The following is a 14,313-nucleotide window of genomic DNA, read 5'->3' on the forward strand; positions in this document are numbered from 1 at the left end:
TCGCTAATATTCAGCAATTGCAAATTGGCATACTACCAGAAAATGAAAGTAGTATCTTTCACCTGTCCTGTTTGCTTTATCTGCTCCTTCCCCTTCTTTCTTAGGTACTTTTCAGACACGATGGACTTCCTTTTAAAAGCTACTAGTCATTTCCAATTTGTGACCACTGTACTGCCAGCTGCCTATTTGTTTTTATAACAGGAGCCTTTTTTTTTTGGCTAAGCTAATGACATCAAAGTACCTCTGCAGTTCTGTGCATTTTACAGTCCCTGACTAACAGCACATTGCACCAAAATAAATCAAGATTCCTTAAAATGTCCTACGCCCACCCAGGATACATGGCCCCAAGACATTTTTTTGAAGACAATGAAGAAACTCATGAGGACAATTTCTGGAGGTACTAGACATTATCAAAGCTTTTCTAAACCAGGCACAGAGCCACTGGCCTGACCCTGCCTTTGCAGAGACTCAGAACCCAAGCCATGAGCTCGTCTGCCCATGTGTGGAACACCATACAAGGGGTCTCCAGCCATGAGCACCTCCACTGTGGGGTGGGGAGAGAACATGGTGGGCAGTAGGTGTGGTGGTGTGAGGATGAAACCCTGGAGAGGTGAAGAAGGATGTCCAGGCTGTTTTGAAGGTTGTATTGCTGCGCTGGGCTGGGCCCCAGCTGCCTGCCTCACCTGGTCCCCTCCCAGCAGACAACTCAGAGCCCTGTGGAAGCTGTTATCATCTGCCACCAAGAATTACTTGCAGAATTTCTCCTCCCTTTAGTCCTCCAGCAGATGTCTTGTGGCTCAGATTCAGGAAAATCACTACACCCATCTTGGAGACAGTAGACAGATCTTCCAGTGGCACTAGAAGCAAGGAAGGAATTTGCCATGCCCTTATAAAGACAAATTTTCCATGTACCCAGTCACATGGACTGCAGGGTTAGGAATTGCCCTGTTTCAATTAACACAGGCAGGCTGTGCTGCCACTGTGTCCTGAGGGTGATGGTAACATCTCCTACACTGATATATATATCTTTATATTCTATAGTTATTTATTAAGTATTCCTTTCCAGAAGAATCATCAGTACTAACCAGACCAGAGAGGAGAGGAGTCCCCTTTGCCAGGAAGCTTCTCCTCTCAAGATTCCAATTTAATGAATCAGATTTCTGTTTAGCTCATTTCTTCTGGCACAAAATATAGCAGATTCATTCCATGCAGACAAGTAACAGCAGAAAAGATGCAAGCATCTTTCAGGGGGGAGTAAGCTAGCAAACGAAGGGTAGAAGCTAGTACATCAAGTCCAGTTTGATAGCTGTCTTTTCTTCAACCACAGAGAACTTGCCAAGTAGATGCACTCTGCTGTCAGTTTTTAGCTTTCTTTCTCTTCCCTATCACTCTGGTAGGAATCAACACTCATGTTTTGTTAACACCTACTCCCCAGTTTAGGAAAGAACAGTGGCTATGTGGGCAGCAGGAAGAATTTGCAAGAGTTTTGTTACAGTACTGACATGCTCTCAATGGATATAGGGGCATACTTGATTCAAACAACATCTCACAGTTCTGTTTTCCTCCCTTGGCTAAGCAAGATTTAATCTGTTAGAAGGTTTGGTGGAAATCTTTAAAAAATATGTGGTATGAAAATACCAAATTGTGAGTCTGAGATTAAAATACAGCCTTGCCTTTCCACTGAGAGCCTGAGGTGCATGCTGTTTGCTTACTCATCACAGTAACCAGCCTGGTGCATTTTTCCAGGTTTTCAATATTAGATTATCTGAGGATATAAAATCAAGTTGGGAGAATGAGTCAGCTGATAGACTATTGCCTACTAAAGAAAAAGCACAGGAACATCATTATATTTGCCTACAAAGAACCACATGTACCTATGAGGTTGTGAAGATGATAAGCATGAACTTGTTTACTGCTAATATGCTCTGCTTCATGTCTCAGATATTTCTTTTACATAATTTTGTGTTAATATCCTAGAGTTGATAAAACACTTCAGAGAAATTAAACTGATGAATACTGTTTCACTGGACTCATTAAAAATTCAAGCAATAATACCACAATAGAAGTAAAAGTTATTGCTAAAAAAAAAAAATAGTTCCAGCTTAATGGTGTCAAATACAATTAAGAAAATGGCATATTAACTCCAATGTTAATAGTAGTACCGTTTTTATTGCTAAAATTATTTTTTTTTCTATTATGGACACAACACCTAATTCTCTCCTTTTGTAAAGCTGAAAATTAATATTTCACATTACACATATATTTTATATATTACCAGCTAGAACTGGGATAGATGATTGCTGTGTGGCAGTTGTTGCTGCTATGCCTTCACACAGCAGAAATAAAAACCCCCAACAGCAGAAAGGAAATGACAGTGGCATTCAATTAATTGTCCCTCTGGAAGCTGGAAACAGTTGTCCACTCTGCCACTGGAAGCCTGTACATTCTCCCACTCTTTTTCCTGACATGCCTGTGCTATAGCAACCTGACATCTCCCCACAAGTTTTCTCTCAGGTCTGGTCTGACCAAAGGAACAGATATTGTAGCCTCACTTTGCACTTTGCCAGGAACACTCTTCTGCATGCTCTCCTGTGGGGCAGGTGAGCCCAAGCTCCAGAAGGTCATTCAAGGAGACACGTCAAGAGAAACCTGCTCATCTTTCTCCTGATGTGGCCGGAGCACTTTAGCAGCAAATACAGTAATACCAGGGGGCTCTTCAGGAAGAGTTGGAGGGAATCATTAAGCAGCAAGGTGGTCTGAGTAAAACTGCAGGAGTGACGAAAAGTGTTACCTGAGGTTCACCTGGTAACAAACCTGTTTCCACATGCGTCTGGATTGAGCTGTCACAGCCTTCATCTGAGTCCACAGGCAGTGGGAAGGCCTGGCCCTTCCCCACCACGAGCATTTTGGAAGTAAAAAGCATCTCTGGAAGACTGACTCTGACTGGAAACCAAGTGCTCATTAAAGACAGTGACTCCCTCCCACAGGACATAGTCCTTCAGGAACAGGCTGCTCCAGTGTGGGTCCCCCATGGGTCACAAGTCCTGACAGCAACCCTACTCCCATGCAGACTCCTTTCTCCACAGGGCCACAGGTCCTGTCCAGAGCCTGCTCCAGCCTGGGCTTCCCATGGGGTCCTTCAGGTACCTCCATGTGCTCTGGTGTGGGCTCCTCCATGCACTTCAGGCAGATCTCTGCTCCACTGTGCTCCTCCATGAGCTGCAGAAGCACAGCTGCCTCATGAGGCGGAGGGCAACCCCGGCTCCAGTGCCTGGAGCACCTCCTGCTCCTCCATATCCACTGGCCTTGGATCTGCAGGGCTGTTCACCTCACATACTCTCTCTCTCTCTCTATGGCTGCAGTTGCTTTTGTGCAGTAAGTTTTCCCCCTTCTTAAATATGTTATCCCAGAAGTCCTGCCACTGCTGCTGATGGGCTCAGCCTTGGCCAGCAGCAGGCCCATCTCAGGGCCAGCTGGAACTGGCTCCATCAAACATGGGGAAATTTTCTATCAGCTTCTCACAGAATCCATGTCTGTAGTGCCTTCTCCGGCGACTAAACTGCATTATGCAAACCCAGCACAGCATTCCATCCTTCTGGCCTCCCTGGGGAGAGGCTGGTCATCAGTCCTCATCCACGGTCTTCTCCTCCCATGGCCAGGAGCAGAGTCCTCTCTCATCAATGATATTGCACAGGAAGAAAAAACTAATGTGGAAACAGCAAGGAAAACCGGCTAACAATGATACTGAGATGTGGGAGGAAGACAACTTGCCTGAGCCCTTCGCAACATGCAAACAAAATGCTGCAGGCCAAATCCAAAATGGCAGAGCAGAACCATAGTTTCCATAGGTTTTTCTGTCACAGAAGCCATGACTACTAGCTATTAAAAAAGCCAATTCTCAATAGCTTCCTGTCATCTCAGATAGTTACAAAACAAGAGGGATGCAGGTGCTGCCAGCTTGTCCTGTGTCCTGACCATAGCAGCTGTCACACGGCATGCCTGGAGAATGCCACAGTTCCAGAGAAGCAACAGTCCCTCACTGCTCCTGAGGGTGATCTCCATCGATAGAAAAACACCTTCCTACAGCAACATGCTTTTTTCTTCCCCCTGGATAATTTCCCTCCAGCGAAGCCTAGAAAAATTGCCCAGTAATGCTTTCTCTGAGTATGAACTGCTTGTAGGATAGTTGACTAGCTCCTTCCTGCAGCACTGTGATGAGAGGAAAAAGCATGCTTCATTTAATTTAATAAGTAAAATGAAACTGAACGAAAATTAAAACTATTCTTCATGAAATGTAGTCCTTTCTTTTTCTCAATTAATAAAAATGCAAGTAAGAATAATGTCCCAAATAGTTCGGATAAACTTCAAAACTTCTACTAGAAGAAAAAGAGTTACTGGAAAACATTTCTGAGGCCAGAGAAAATTCTGTGTTTATTAACAGGCAAAGATCAAAAGATTAATCACACAGGGTCTTTGATATTTTATCATGCAAAAGAATAATCCTGATAAGAAGAACGTTTTGGCAAGAGCACCCTCACTGTTGAACACATGATGGTTACTCTGGAAGAGAGAACATGATCTAACTTGTAGTAATGGCACTGCAAATGCAGAAGAAAAGCAGGTTTTACTGAACACTGGTTCTAGACACTTATGTCGGTTTTTGTCCAATTTCTTGGACTACCTCTCACACAGCACCAGTGGGAGGAATGAAAATAGAAAAGCCATCTCCTTCATGCCATTTATTTTTCCTCTTTCTCATTCCTGCTGGTTTTATCATTGGGAAAGGATTCTCTTGGGGCTCATAAGACCATTTGTCAATGAATCACAGAAAACAACAGGCAGCTCAGTGAAAAGCCACACTAGGGGAAAAGAAATCCAAACCACAAGCCATCAAGGTGAGTTAATATTTCCGCCCCTGGTTTTGCAAGAGATTAACTATTAATAAAGATTTGACTAATCCCTGCTTTGCCTGTACAGCTGAAATATTAATAATGGCCATACATCTTGTAGATCTGTTGTATTTCCTCCATGGCAAGTCTGCAACAGTGAATATAGCTCCAGACTGTTTCTATATTACTGAAACTCCTATCATTGTGCTTTTCTGACCTTTTTCCCCCATTATCATTAAAAAGAAAAAGGAAAAAGTGCTTTCTTCCACTCAGACTCTGCTGTCACTCTCCATTCCCACCATATGTTATTTTTCTTATCATTATCTCAGCCACAACAATAAAAGTACAGAATGAAGCACAGACAAAAAGCCTGGAACTATTTTAGAATGCCCAATGTCACAAAAATTACCTAACTAGCCAGCTTCCCTTTGCAATCAGATTTAATATGGCTGGAAACATGTAGAGTATTTTTCAGCTCTAACTTTACTTCTGCATCTCTCTTGTTTACATATTTTTTGTCATCTCTAGAAGTTTATTTTCTTTACTTTGATTTCACAAATATTCTTATGTTTTAGGTTGCATGAATGTCTGAGGTTTCTATAACAGACTAAACCTTGGTCTTCAGGACAACCCACAACTTCTAGTTCTATACTAAAAGCCTTTTAACCACAACCCATAAAATATGCACCACTATGGAAAATTTTTATTGATAGCTTTTTTCCCTCTCCGGGTTAGGAGGTACTTCAAACTTCAGGACAACTTTATTTCTAGCCTAATAGATGCTTCTAGTGCTCTTAGCTGTACCCCAGCTTCATCCCTGTGTCTCCTCAGGGTGGGAGGAAGGGCAGTGAAGGTGGGCATCTATTGCCTTCCTAACAACACCAAAGGAGGTGCAGGGACTTCAGTGACAGGTGTCTTGGAAATGGGCCAGCTACTCTGTGTGAAAGCCAAGTGAAATGCAGATGGCACTCTCGGTATTTTGAGCTGTTGTGATATGACACCAAATAAAAGAAAAACAAAACTAACTACATCAGATTTGACCTTTTCCAGTTCTGGAGAAAACATTGTCAAGGACACTTTTGGCTTTCATCTCCCTTCAATTAATATGTACCTCCCTAGCAAATATTTTATGAATCCCATTGGTTTCTGTGCAGCAAAAACAAATGTTAAAAGGAACCAATCTAAAGGAAATGGTTTTGCTTTTGGAGAGTTGGGCCTTTTCATTATGGTTTCTTTTTTCCTTTTAAAATTGTTTTTTGATGTCTACTTTATTCTTTTGTCATGAAATTACAAAATTGGTTCCCAACTTGGAACACAATTGTTTATGACAATAAATCAGTTGACTTCACTGTTTCAGTGCCATCCAAAATGACTTTGTAATCTGGAAAAAAAAATTTGTTCTGAGGAGAAAGGGAGCAATGGACATTTCCCAGGCTTTTTTGACCTTCTGAGCAAGAATTGGAACTTGCCTAGTGGTTTAGATGCTAATCTATCTACCCAGTGTGTGGGTGTGCTCTGAGTCACAGCCAACATGTGCAGTCACTTCTAAAACAGGGCTTCCTAAATATTTTTGTAAGGGTAGCTTTTGTTTAACTTTCATTTGGCAGGGTCCCACACTAGGAACAGTCAAAAACTCAGGAAGGACCATATGTTGTGTGTAGAGCTGCAAAGGACAACTTTGAAAGTTTTCAAATCTTTTTCTCTCAAGCGAAGAAAAGGCTCACCCTTCTCCCTAACATGATCCAAGATATTGCTTTTCTCCCACCCACTTCTGTGGCCAGAAAACCACATCTGTCAGACTTCAAGTGTGCAACAACTGTCTGTCCACAGTGAAGATAAATGTCTTTCTGTCTGGGTTGATTTTTTTGTTGTTAGGGTTTTTTGTTTGTTTGTTGTTTGGTGGGTTTTGTTTTTTGGTTTTTGTTTTTTTTGGAGTTTTTTTGGTTTTTTTTTTTTTTAGTATTTTGTTTCATTTTGTTGGTTTTTGAGTTTTGCTTTCTTGGGTTTTTTTTGTGTGTTTGTTGTATTTATTTTTTTAACCCACATCCGGCTACCAAAACTCAAGGGGCATTCTGCTGAGGATGTTCCAGGCAACTGTAACCATGTAGGTCTGAGCAAACAGGATACAGTGGCCATACAGGCAATGGGTACTGCAGAGATTTCTGCAAGAAGTATTTTTTTGATATTTTTCTCCCTGTTACATAACTGGGAATGGGGATAATGAACATGTTTCAGTCAAAGCATCAGAGGTGTTACAAATTGCTTTCTCTCTAGGAGGCCCTGTTATTAACCCAGTTACTCCTGGTAATAATACCTGCTGCTCTGCAAATAAGCCTGAAAAATGCACTGGGGCCAGATTCAATAAAGGGCTTTGGTGACTCAGCGTTAAGTTGGTGTAATACCCCGTATTTAAGATCTCAGGCCTTTGAGCAGTCTGAATCCTGAGCAACAGATCTATAAAGTGCACAAAGAGTGTTAGGAGCTAGCAATAACAACCCCAAGCAGCTTAGCATGTACCTGCACAGACCTAGCCAATAAAGCTGGCTGGGTGGGGAGAGAAACCTTAAAACCTACCTGTCAGACTTGCAAGGAGATACTTGCATTTGGTTGGGATCTGCAAATTGGATCCCTTCCAAAATATAACTTTTTGGGCTTTTTTGCCCCCTTTACTTATTTTCCTTTTTCTTTTTTTCTCCTTCCCTTCAGAGAATTGTGCAGGCCTTAAACTTTTTAATGCTCCCTCCTTGCCACAGCTGCCACACACCCATAGGAGACCCTGCTGCTAAAGCAGTGACCTGGAAATTGGATGTCCTAAGTTTGGCTCCTTGCTTTGGCTGCACAGTGTGTGTGGGAAGGGGGCTGCTCTTTCTGCCCACCCTCCTCCCCACCAAGCTTATGCCTTTAGCAGCTCTAAAGTAGGTCAGTCTGAGTGGGCTGGAGGGATGTGCTCCTCATACTCCATCTGCAACTGTGCAGGAAACATTTCAAGAAACACTAGTCCATAAAGAGAAAGATCATATTGGGCAACTGAGTCAGGTTTCCTCATGCTCAGGACACTCACCTGGCATGAGGGTATCCAGGTTTCTGGCCCTTCTTTCTGCTTGGTTTTCTGTGTTTTAACCACTGGTGGTTGAATGCGAATGACAAGAAAAAGAAGTAGGGAAACTAAAACTCAGGCCTGTCCTGCTCTGCTTGGAATGAGTAACCAGCACCAAGGCTGGTGGCATGGTTGAAGTGGGACTGCCTGTTGCCAGAGTAGCCTCACTGCTACTGGCATGGCTTTGTCTCAAGACATTGAAAAGATTTGAACATTCTCTGTTCAAATAGGGAATCAAAATCTCCAAGTCCTCTGAAGTAAATACTCAGTATACTATGAAGTGCTCAGGCAGAGAACAGGAATTTTGAATTTTGGCAGCAAAAACCAAGAATCATTGTACATAATAAGGTGAGAAATATATCCCTGAAAGCTGAATATGGTCAGAGTACATTTGTGGGACCTACAATAGGCTTAGTTAGGGGTATGTGCAAAGTGACACTTGAATTACTCTCTCAACTCCACTAAGACTGGGACATCCCAGGATATAAACAGACATGCTCCAAGATCTTCGTAAATTGAAAAGCAAATAAGTTTTTGAACTTCTTCAGCATTGTTGGGATTTTAGTCTTAAATATCTCAGCTGGGTCAAGTGGTCAAGTCCCAGGTCAAAAAATCTGGTATGGATTTGACATCTTGCTCCTTTTAAATGAGCAGCAAGGGACAGAGTCTCCTGAAGACTGCAGTGCTCCAAATTCCATCACTCTGGAAGGAAACACCGTGCAAAATTTTTTTCTTAGTTACATCATTACAAGTTTGACAGCATAACTGGGCCAAAAATATGATAGCAGGATTGGTTTGTGGGGGTTTTGTTTTGGTTGTTTATTTTTCATAGGCAAGGTTATGCTATGGTATGGTGAGAAATGCAAGTGGACACCTCACTACCAACAGCTTCATGTGGCCAGCGCAGCAGAGCCTCTACCCCTTGGGAATCCAGTACAGCAGAAACTCACAAATGTGATTGAAGAAAAAAACCTCAAGAGAGTCAGAAATCTTCCTGAGCCCAGGCCTCCAGTGGGCTGCAGATGTGTGTATGATGCCATGTGAGATGTGACATGTATGGTGAGCTATACTGCAGATACATTCTGGGTCCATTTTAAACTTCCTTCTGCTGTTTTCTCCCTGAACACTGTTTCCCTTTCTTGCAGAGTTAGCCTAGGCCAGCTGCCCACTGTCCCTCAGAGCCCATCTTCCTGCACGGGGAGCTGCACGCCTCCAGCTGCCGGCAGCATTCCCACCCGCGTTACCACAGCAGCACAAGCAGCACAACATTAAACACAAGGATGCTGTGTGGGCAAAGCCCCTGCATCCTCCGGGCCCCTGAGCAGCCTTTATGCAGCTGCCAGGCCCCTGGAGGAGCCTGCAGAGTTTGGGCAATTGCTCCATCTCCTTTTCCAGCTAAGCCTGGCATTTTTCTGGGACAACTAAAATTATCCATGCAGAATGAGTAGTGAGCAGTGGTAATACCAACTTTATGCAGAGAAGATTTTTAGTGGCCATTCTACTCAGGAAGAACATAAGCTGTTTCCCTGAATATACTTCTCTGTAACCATTGACAGACACATTTGTCCATCTTATATATCTGCCTGGGCTCCACCCTTGCATTGCATAAGTCCTTCTTCCAAAGAAAATTCAACACAGAGGAATTCACATGGAAGTATCTTTCAATGTGGCTCTGAGTGGAGAAGCATGTGAATAGCATGTGTATTGCTTTTGGCTTGTTTTCAGTTTATTTTTTCTTCCTTTGGACATATCTGACCTTCAGAAATTAGGGAGTGATACCGACTTCATTTCCTATTAGCTGACTACAGCTATAGATTGGACTGACATACACTGATGTGTTAATTTGGCAAGATATCAAAAAATCAGCTAAAAAAGCTGACAGGCAGCACAGTTCACTGGAAACAGATTTCCTTAAATGAATCTTTTGGTTTGACAGCATGACAGCTCTGTTCAAGAACTGTATCTGTATTAGAACCGTATATTTTGTTTTCTCCAAGACATGCAATTTAACTGTGCGTGACTTTTTAATTCAAAATGTGCATTTACTGGAACTTACAAAGAGTGTGTTAGATAGATTAGAAATTGATTCCCTGTTAAGCTTTAAAAAGATAGGTGTTCACCAGGAGATAACTAGGGCTGTTTTCCTTGTGATCCACCTGAGACCAATCCTTAGTCTGACATGATTTAATATATTAATTCACAATCCAAGCAAAACAAAAGAAGTCTTTCCAGGCAAATTTGAGAAGTGATTAAAACAAAGTGGTATTGCTAGCAGGGAATAACTCTGCTTTGAGGATGATCATTAATTTAAAAGTCTAAGTCTAAAAGAATGCCTTCTGACATGATCAAACAAAACATTTAGATTTGAAAATTAAAAAAAATGAAAATAAACAAATGAGACTGAGAATGACCAAGTGTCTGGGAAAACTGTTTCAGATAAAGGCTTTTTAAATAATCCTCCTAGGCAACCACCACATTTTTGTCTTCTCAAGACAGAGAGAACAGATATTTCCCACATCTTCTCATCAGCACACACATGCTGCTCTTAGACAGCAAGAACAAAATATATTAATTTCCCAATATTTTTTTAAATCTGAAATCTAAGTAAGCCATCCTGAAAGTGTGTTTGACATTTCATAGCTGAGAAACAGTGGTCAAAAACAAGCATATGAACAAAAAAACCCCTACCCTCACTAAAAACACCATTTTTGGTTGAAATATCTTTGTTTGGTTCTAACAGAAAGTTGATTTGCTTTTAGAATAATTGAAAAAAAAGTAGTCATACACTGTGTGATAGAAAATTAAACTACAAGCACAAAAGTGTTGGGGTTTTATTTGAGGGTTTTTTGTTTGTTTGTTGGTGAGTTATTGTTTGTTTTGGTTTGGTTTTTTTTGATTGGCTTTTTGTATGTTTGGCTGTTTTTTTGAGTTTTTAAATAAAGGCTTAGACCAGTGTATTTTTGTCATATGCTCTTCTAGAGTCAATAAATAAATCAATCTATATTTGAGCTTTGGAAATCCACAAATATTACCTAAAGAAGCAGCCTAACATAAGATATTCAAAATACACAAAAAATATGAAACCATTACTAAAATAAATAAAAATGCAAAGGGATAAGTGCAAAAAGATAGCTTATGTTATTTTCCTTAGAAATTTACATTTGCAAGCAGCTATTCAGGAATACTATGTGACTATGTCACATAGTTTAGAGGTCTTTATCCTTTTCTAGGAGCAACAACATATTTGATACACTTTTTTCTTTCTAAGAGGAGTAACATCCATTGTAATGGCTAATTTACTAGTTTTTCCTTTGAAAGCCACCTCTGCCAAGGGAGCTTCTAAGGGCTTCAACAAAGTTTGCTCCAAATACCCGGCGAGATAAGGCCACAGAAAACCCCAGCTCATATTCCCTTCACCGGGAAGAGAAAGTACCCACCCATGGACTGAATGACATGACACTACAGCACTAGACCCTCAGGGTTCTACAAAAAATGTGCCATGTGACTAACTACAGGCTAATTTTTCAATTTTCTGACCATTCTGGTGTGCCCCAAACATCTAAGGCTGTCCTTGCAAGATTTTTAGGGAGACAAAGAAGAAGGCACATGGAAATGCATTGCAGATAGATGGACATTTGGTTCAGGTATAAAGTTTTGAGTTTCTTGCTGACTTCACATCACAACAGGAAGAAAACAAACAGTTCCAAACAAGTAGGTCCAGACTTCCAAAGGTGTACCATGCTTAGCAGAGAGAATTTCTTAAAAGACTCAGGTTTTTATTTATAAGCTTAAATCTCCAGCGGGTTAACTTTTTGGATCAATCCAAGACATAACTTAGTTTTGAGCTGAAAGGCATCACCCATTGAGGCATAATTTGACCCTTTACAGCTAGAATGGACCCATTCAGTGCTCTGTTTGTCTTTTTAACATGTCAGATACACACCCTACCTGTTCTGGGCAAGAGCCTAATACTGTAAATGCAGCAAGGCTGGTCCTCCACATTGTCCTTTCCTAAGCCCATGGGGTAACTCAGTTGGCTTCAGGGGGGGGTCACTGCTGATTCATGTCGCCAGAAGTTGTAATTAGTGGACCCAGCTCATCCATCCTGAGGTATCACATGGTTTCCTTCCTCCTATGGATTTAGTTCCTTTGGGCTTCATTTGATTTCTCTATGCAATTTTTTCAGCTCCTACAATGCTGCATGTCACATTTCTATGAATTTGACAGCCAAACTGAGACTGAGAAATCTCTCACACACATGTAAATACAATGACACAGAGTAAGAAGTTAAATTTCACACAAAACTGAGCAATTAGAGTAGTTCAGTGATCTTTTATGTCTTCCATGAAAGACAGTTGGATGATTTTAACCCACTATGACTCCCATTCTCTATTTAACATTAAAATGAACAACACAAATAAAAAAAAAAAATCAATCCATGAAACAAAACCAATCATTTATATTGCTGGGGTTACAGCAAAGATAAAAATAAAGTATTGTCAGCCTGTTTTTTAAAAAACCTTTAACGGGACACTTGGCAGCAGGAAGGAAAGTGTGGTTTGGTTGGGGTTTTTTAATAGCACAGATATTTTAACTCCAGGTTTCATTTAAACTCTGTCACAGTCGGTTATGAGCTTCTAAGTCAGCTCAACAGGACACTGTGGTAAGGATGATTTTTATCTCTCTCTTGCTTTTTGCATATACAAAGTAGGGAATAGAAAACAAGACAAAAATGAAAACGCCTCTCCACAGGTAAACTACATTTTGCTGTCCTATTCTGCTCCCAAAAATGAACACAAAGTCCTATGCAAAGTGATATTTTTACAAACAGAATAAATACAATCCTTCAATCTGGAGTAAATTTTAAATAACTTTCTCATGAACTAAGCTAGGCCATTCAAAAAGAAATACTTCTTTAGTTGAAAGGGAGAAGAGTTTGGGTTTTTTGGTTTTTTTTTTTGTTGTTGTTTGGTTTTTTTTTTTTTTTTTGACTGAATTTTGTTCTGGCAGTGCACTGAAGTGGCTTCAGGACATACCAGTTCCATTTCTACATTTGCTTAATATTTTGTTCAGACATGTCCAGTCCACACTTAGTTACCCGACTTTATTGTAGTCAGCTACATTTCTACCTTTCTGTCATACTCATCTTTAGCATGCTGGAAATCTGACTTGATTTTTTCACTAGTATTTTAAAACATTCCCAAGCATTTTAAAAGTCAATACATACAGATTTTATTTGGTTTTTTTTGTCTGCATTATATTTTTTGGTAATAAAAATAAAAGTTCTTGTTCACAGAGAGGTTCTGTGACAGCGTGCTTTCAGGAAGAAGGGATGGATTTGAGTATATTCCCACTGTACCCTAATTTCAGCTGATATTTGGATAAAATATCAGAAAGCCTGCCTATCTCTTAGGAAAAAGAGGCATTGCATTGCTAGAAAAGCCTAAACTGTTGGTTTTAATCACACCATGTCTTTCTTGAAAATGCTTTCTTTGCACCCCAGTCTGCTCCTTAAGTAACTAAATCAAAGCTTGCTGTTTATGTTCTCTACCACACAAGCAGCTCCACACCACAGTACTTTGCAAATACAAGCAGAAAGTCAAAGATTAAAGCAAGTTTCTTCAAGAAGCTTTTATATCAGAGTTGTGCATACAAACATCCTTTCTTTTGCTTGCAAGCACGCTAATCGTATTTCAATTGCATGCCTACAATATAAAGTAAATAGCTTCCTTATTTCCTTCTTTCAGCATTTCCCCTCTACTCCCTCAGTCTTTTCAATTATAGAATCTAGATAATTCCTTTCATTTCCTTCCTCTGGTGTCCTGTTTTCATTCCTTATACAAAATCATATTTGGTCACTTACACTTTTCTTGAGGATAAGCACACGATAGCAGCATCTCTTGCTCCACCATGGTGCTGTCTGTTGCAGAGGTCAGTGGTCCCTTGAATAGCGCTTTAAGAAAATATTTTGGAAAGCTGAGCTCACTCATGCAGGCTTCTGATCTTCTCCAGTACTTTTGGCTTCTCTGTGTGCTGTCACATGTTATCCACCCTCCTGAGAAACCTGTGAAACGGGTCTGGCAACACACAGCTTATGTGTCAGAAGAGTTTTAATTGATTCATTGCAACAGGTACCCACCCTCATTAAAAAAAAAAAGCTGTTGAAAGGAGTAGTCTCTTAGCGCCTCATTTGAAATTACAGAACCTGCCCAATGTCACAGCTGGTGCACTTTAAAGAGAAACTACTTGCTGGGTTTGCGAATACACAGGAAATAATTTTAAATCAATCTTAACGTGCCAAATAAACCACAAATAGCGGTAGAGTTT

At 40.7% G+C, this 14,313-nt stretch overlaps 1 protein-coding gene across 3 annotated transcripts in view; it reads right to left on the reverse strand.

The window, feature by feature from the left end:
• PTPN3 (protein tyrosine phosphatase non-receptor type 3) overlaps window positions 1-14,086 on the reverse strand; it is a 156,844-nt gene extending 142,758 nt beyond the window's left edge. The window contains exon 1 of one of the 3 annotated variants that reach the window (XM_030265783.4): window positions 13,850-14,086. In XM_030265783.4, the coding sequence (XP_030121643.2) occupies window positions 13,850-13,976 (127 nt within the window). In that variant the 5' untranslated portion in view covers window positions 13,977-14,086. The remainder of the gene's footprint in view (window positions 1-13,849) is intronic. The other 2 variants (XM_072924387.1, XM_030265784.4) reach the window with 2 other exon arrangements.
• Between the last annotated feature and the right edge of the window lie 227 nt (window positions 14,087-14,313).

This window comes from Taeniopygia guttata, chromosome 2 (assembly GCF_048771995.1).
Source record: "Taeniopygia guttata chromosome 2, bTaeGut7.mat, whole genome shotgun sequence".
In the NCBI taxonomy this organism is placed as follows: Eukaryota; Metazoa; Chordata; class Aves; order Passeriformes; family Estrildidae; genus Taeniopygia; species Taeniopygia guttata.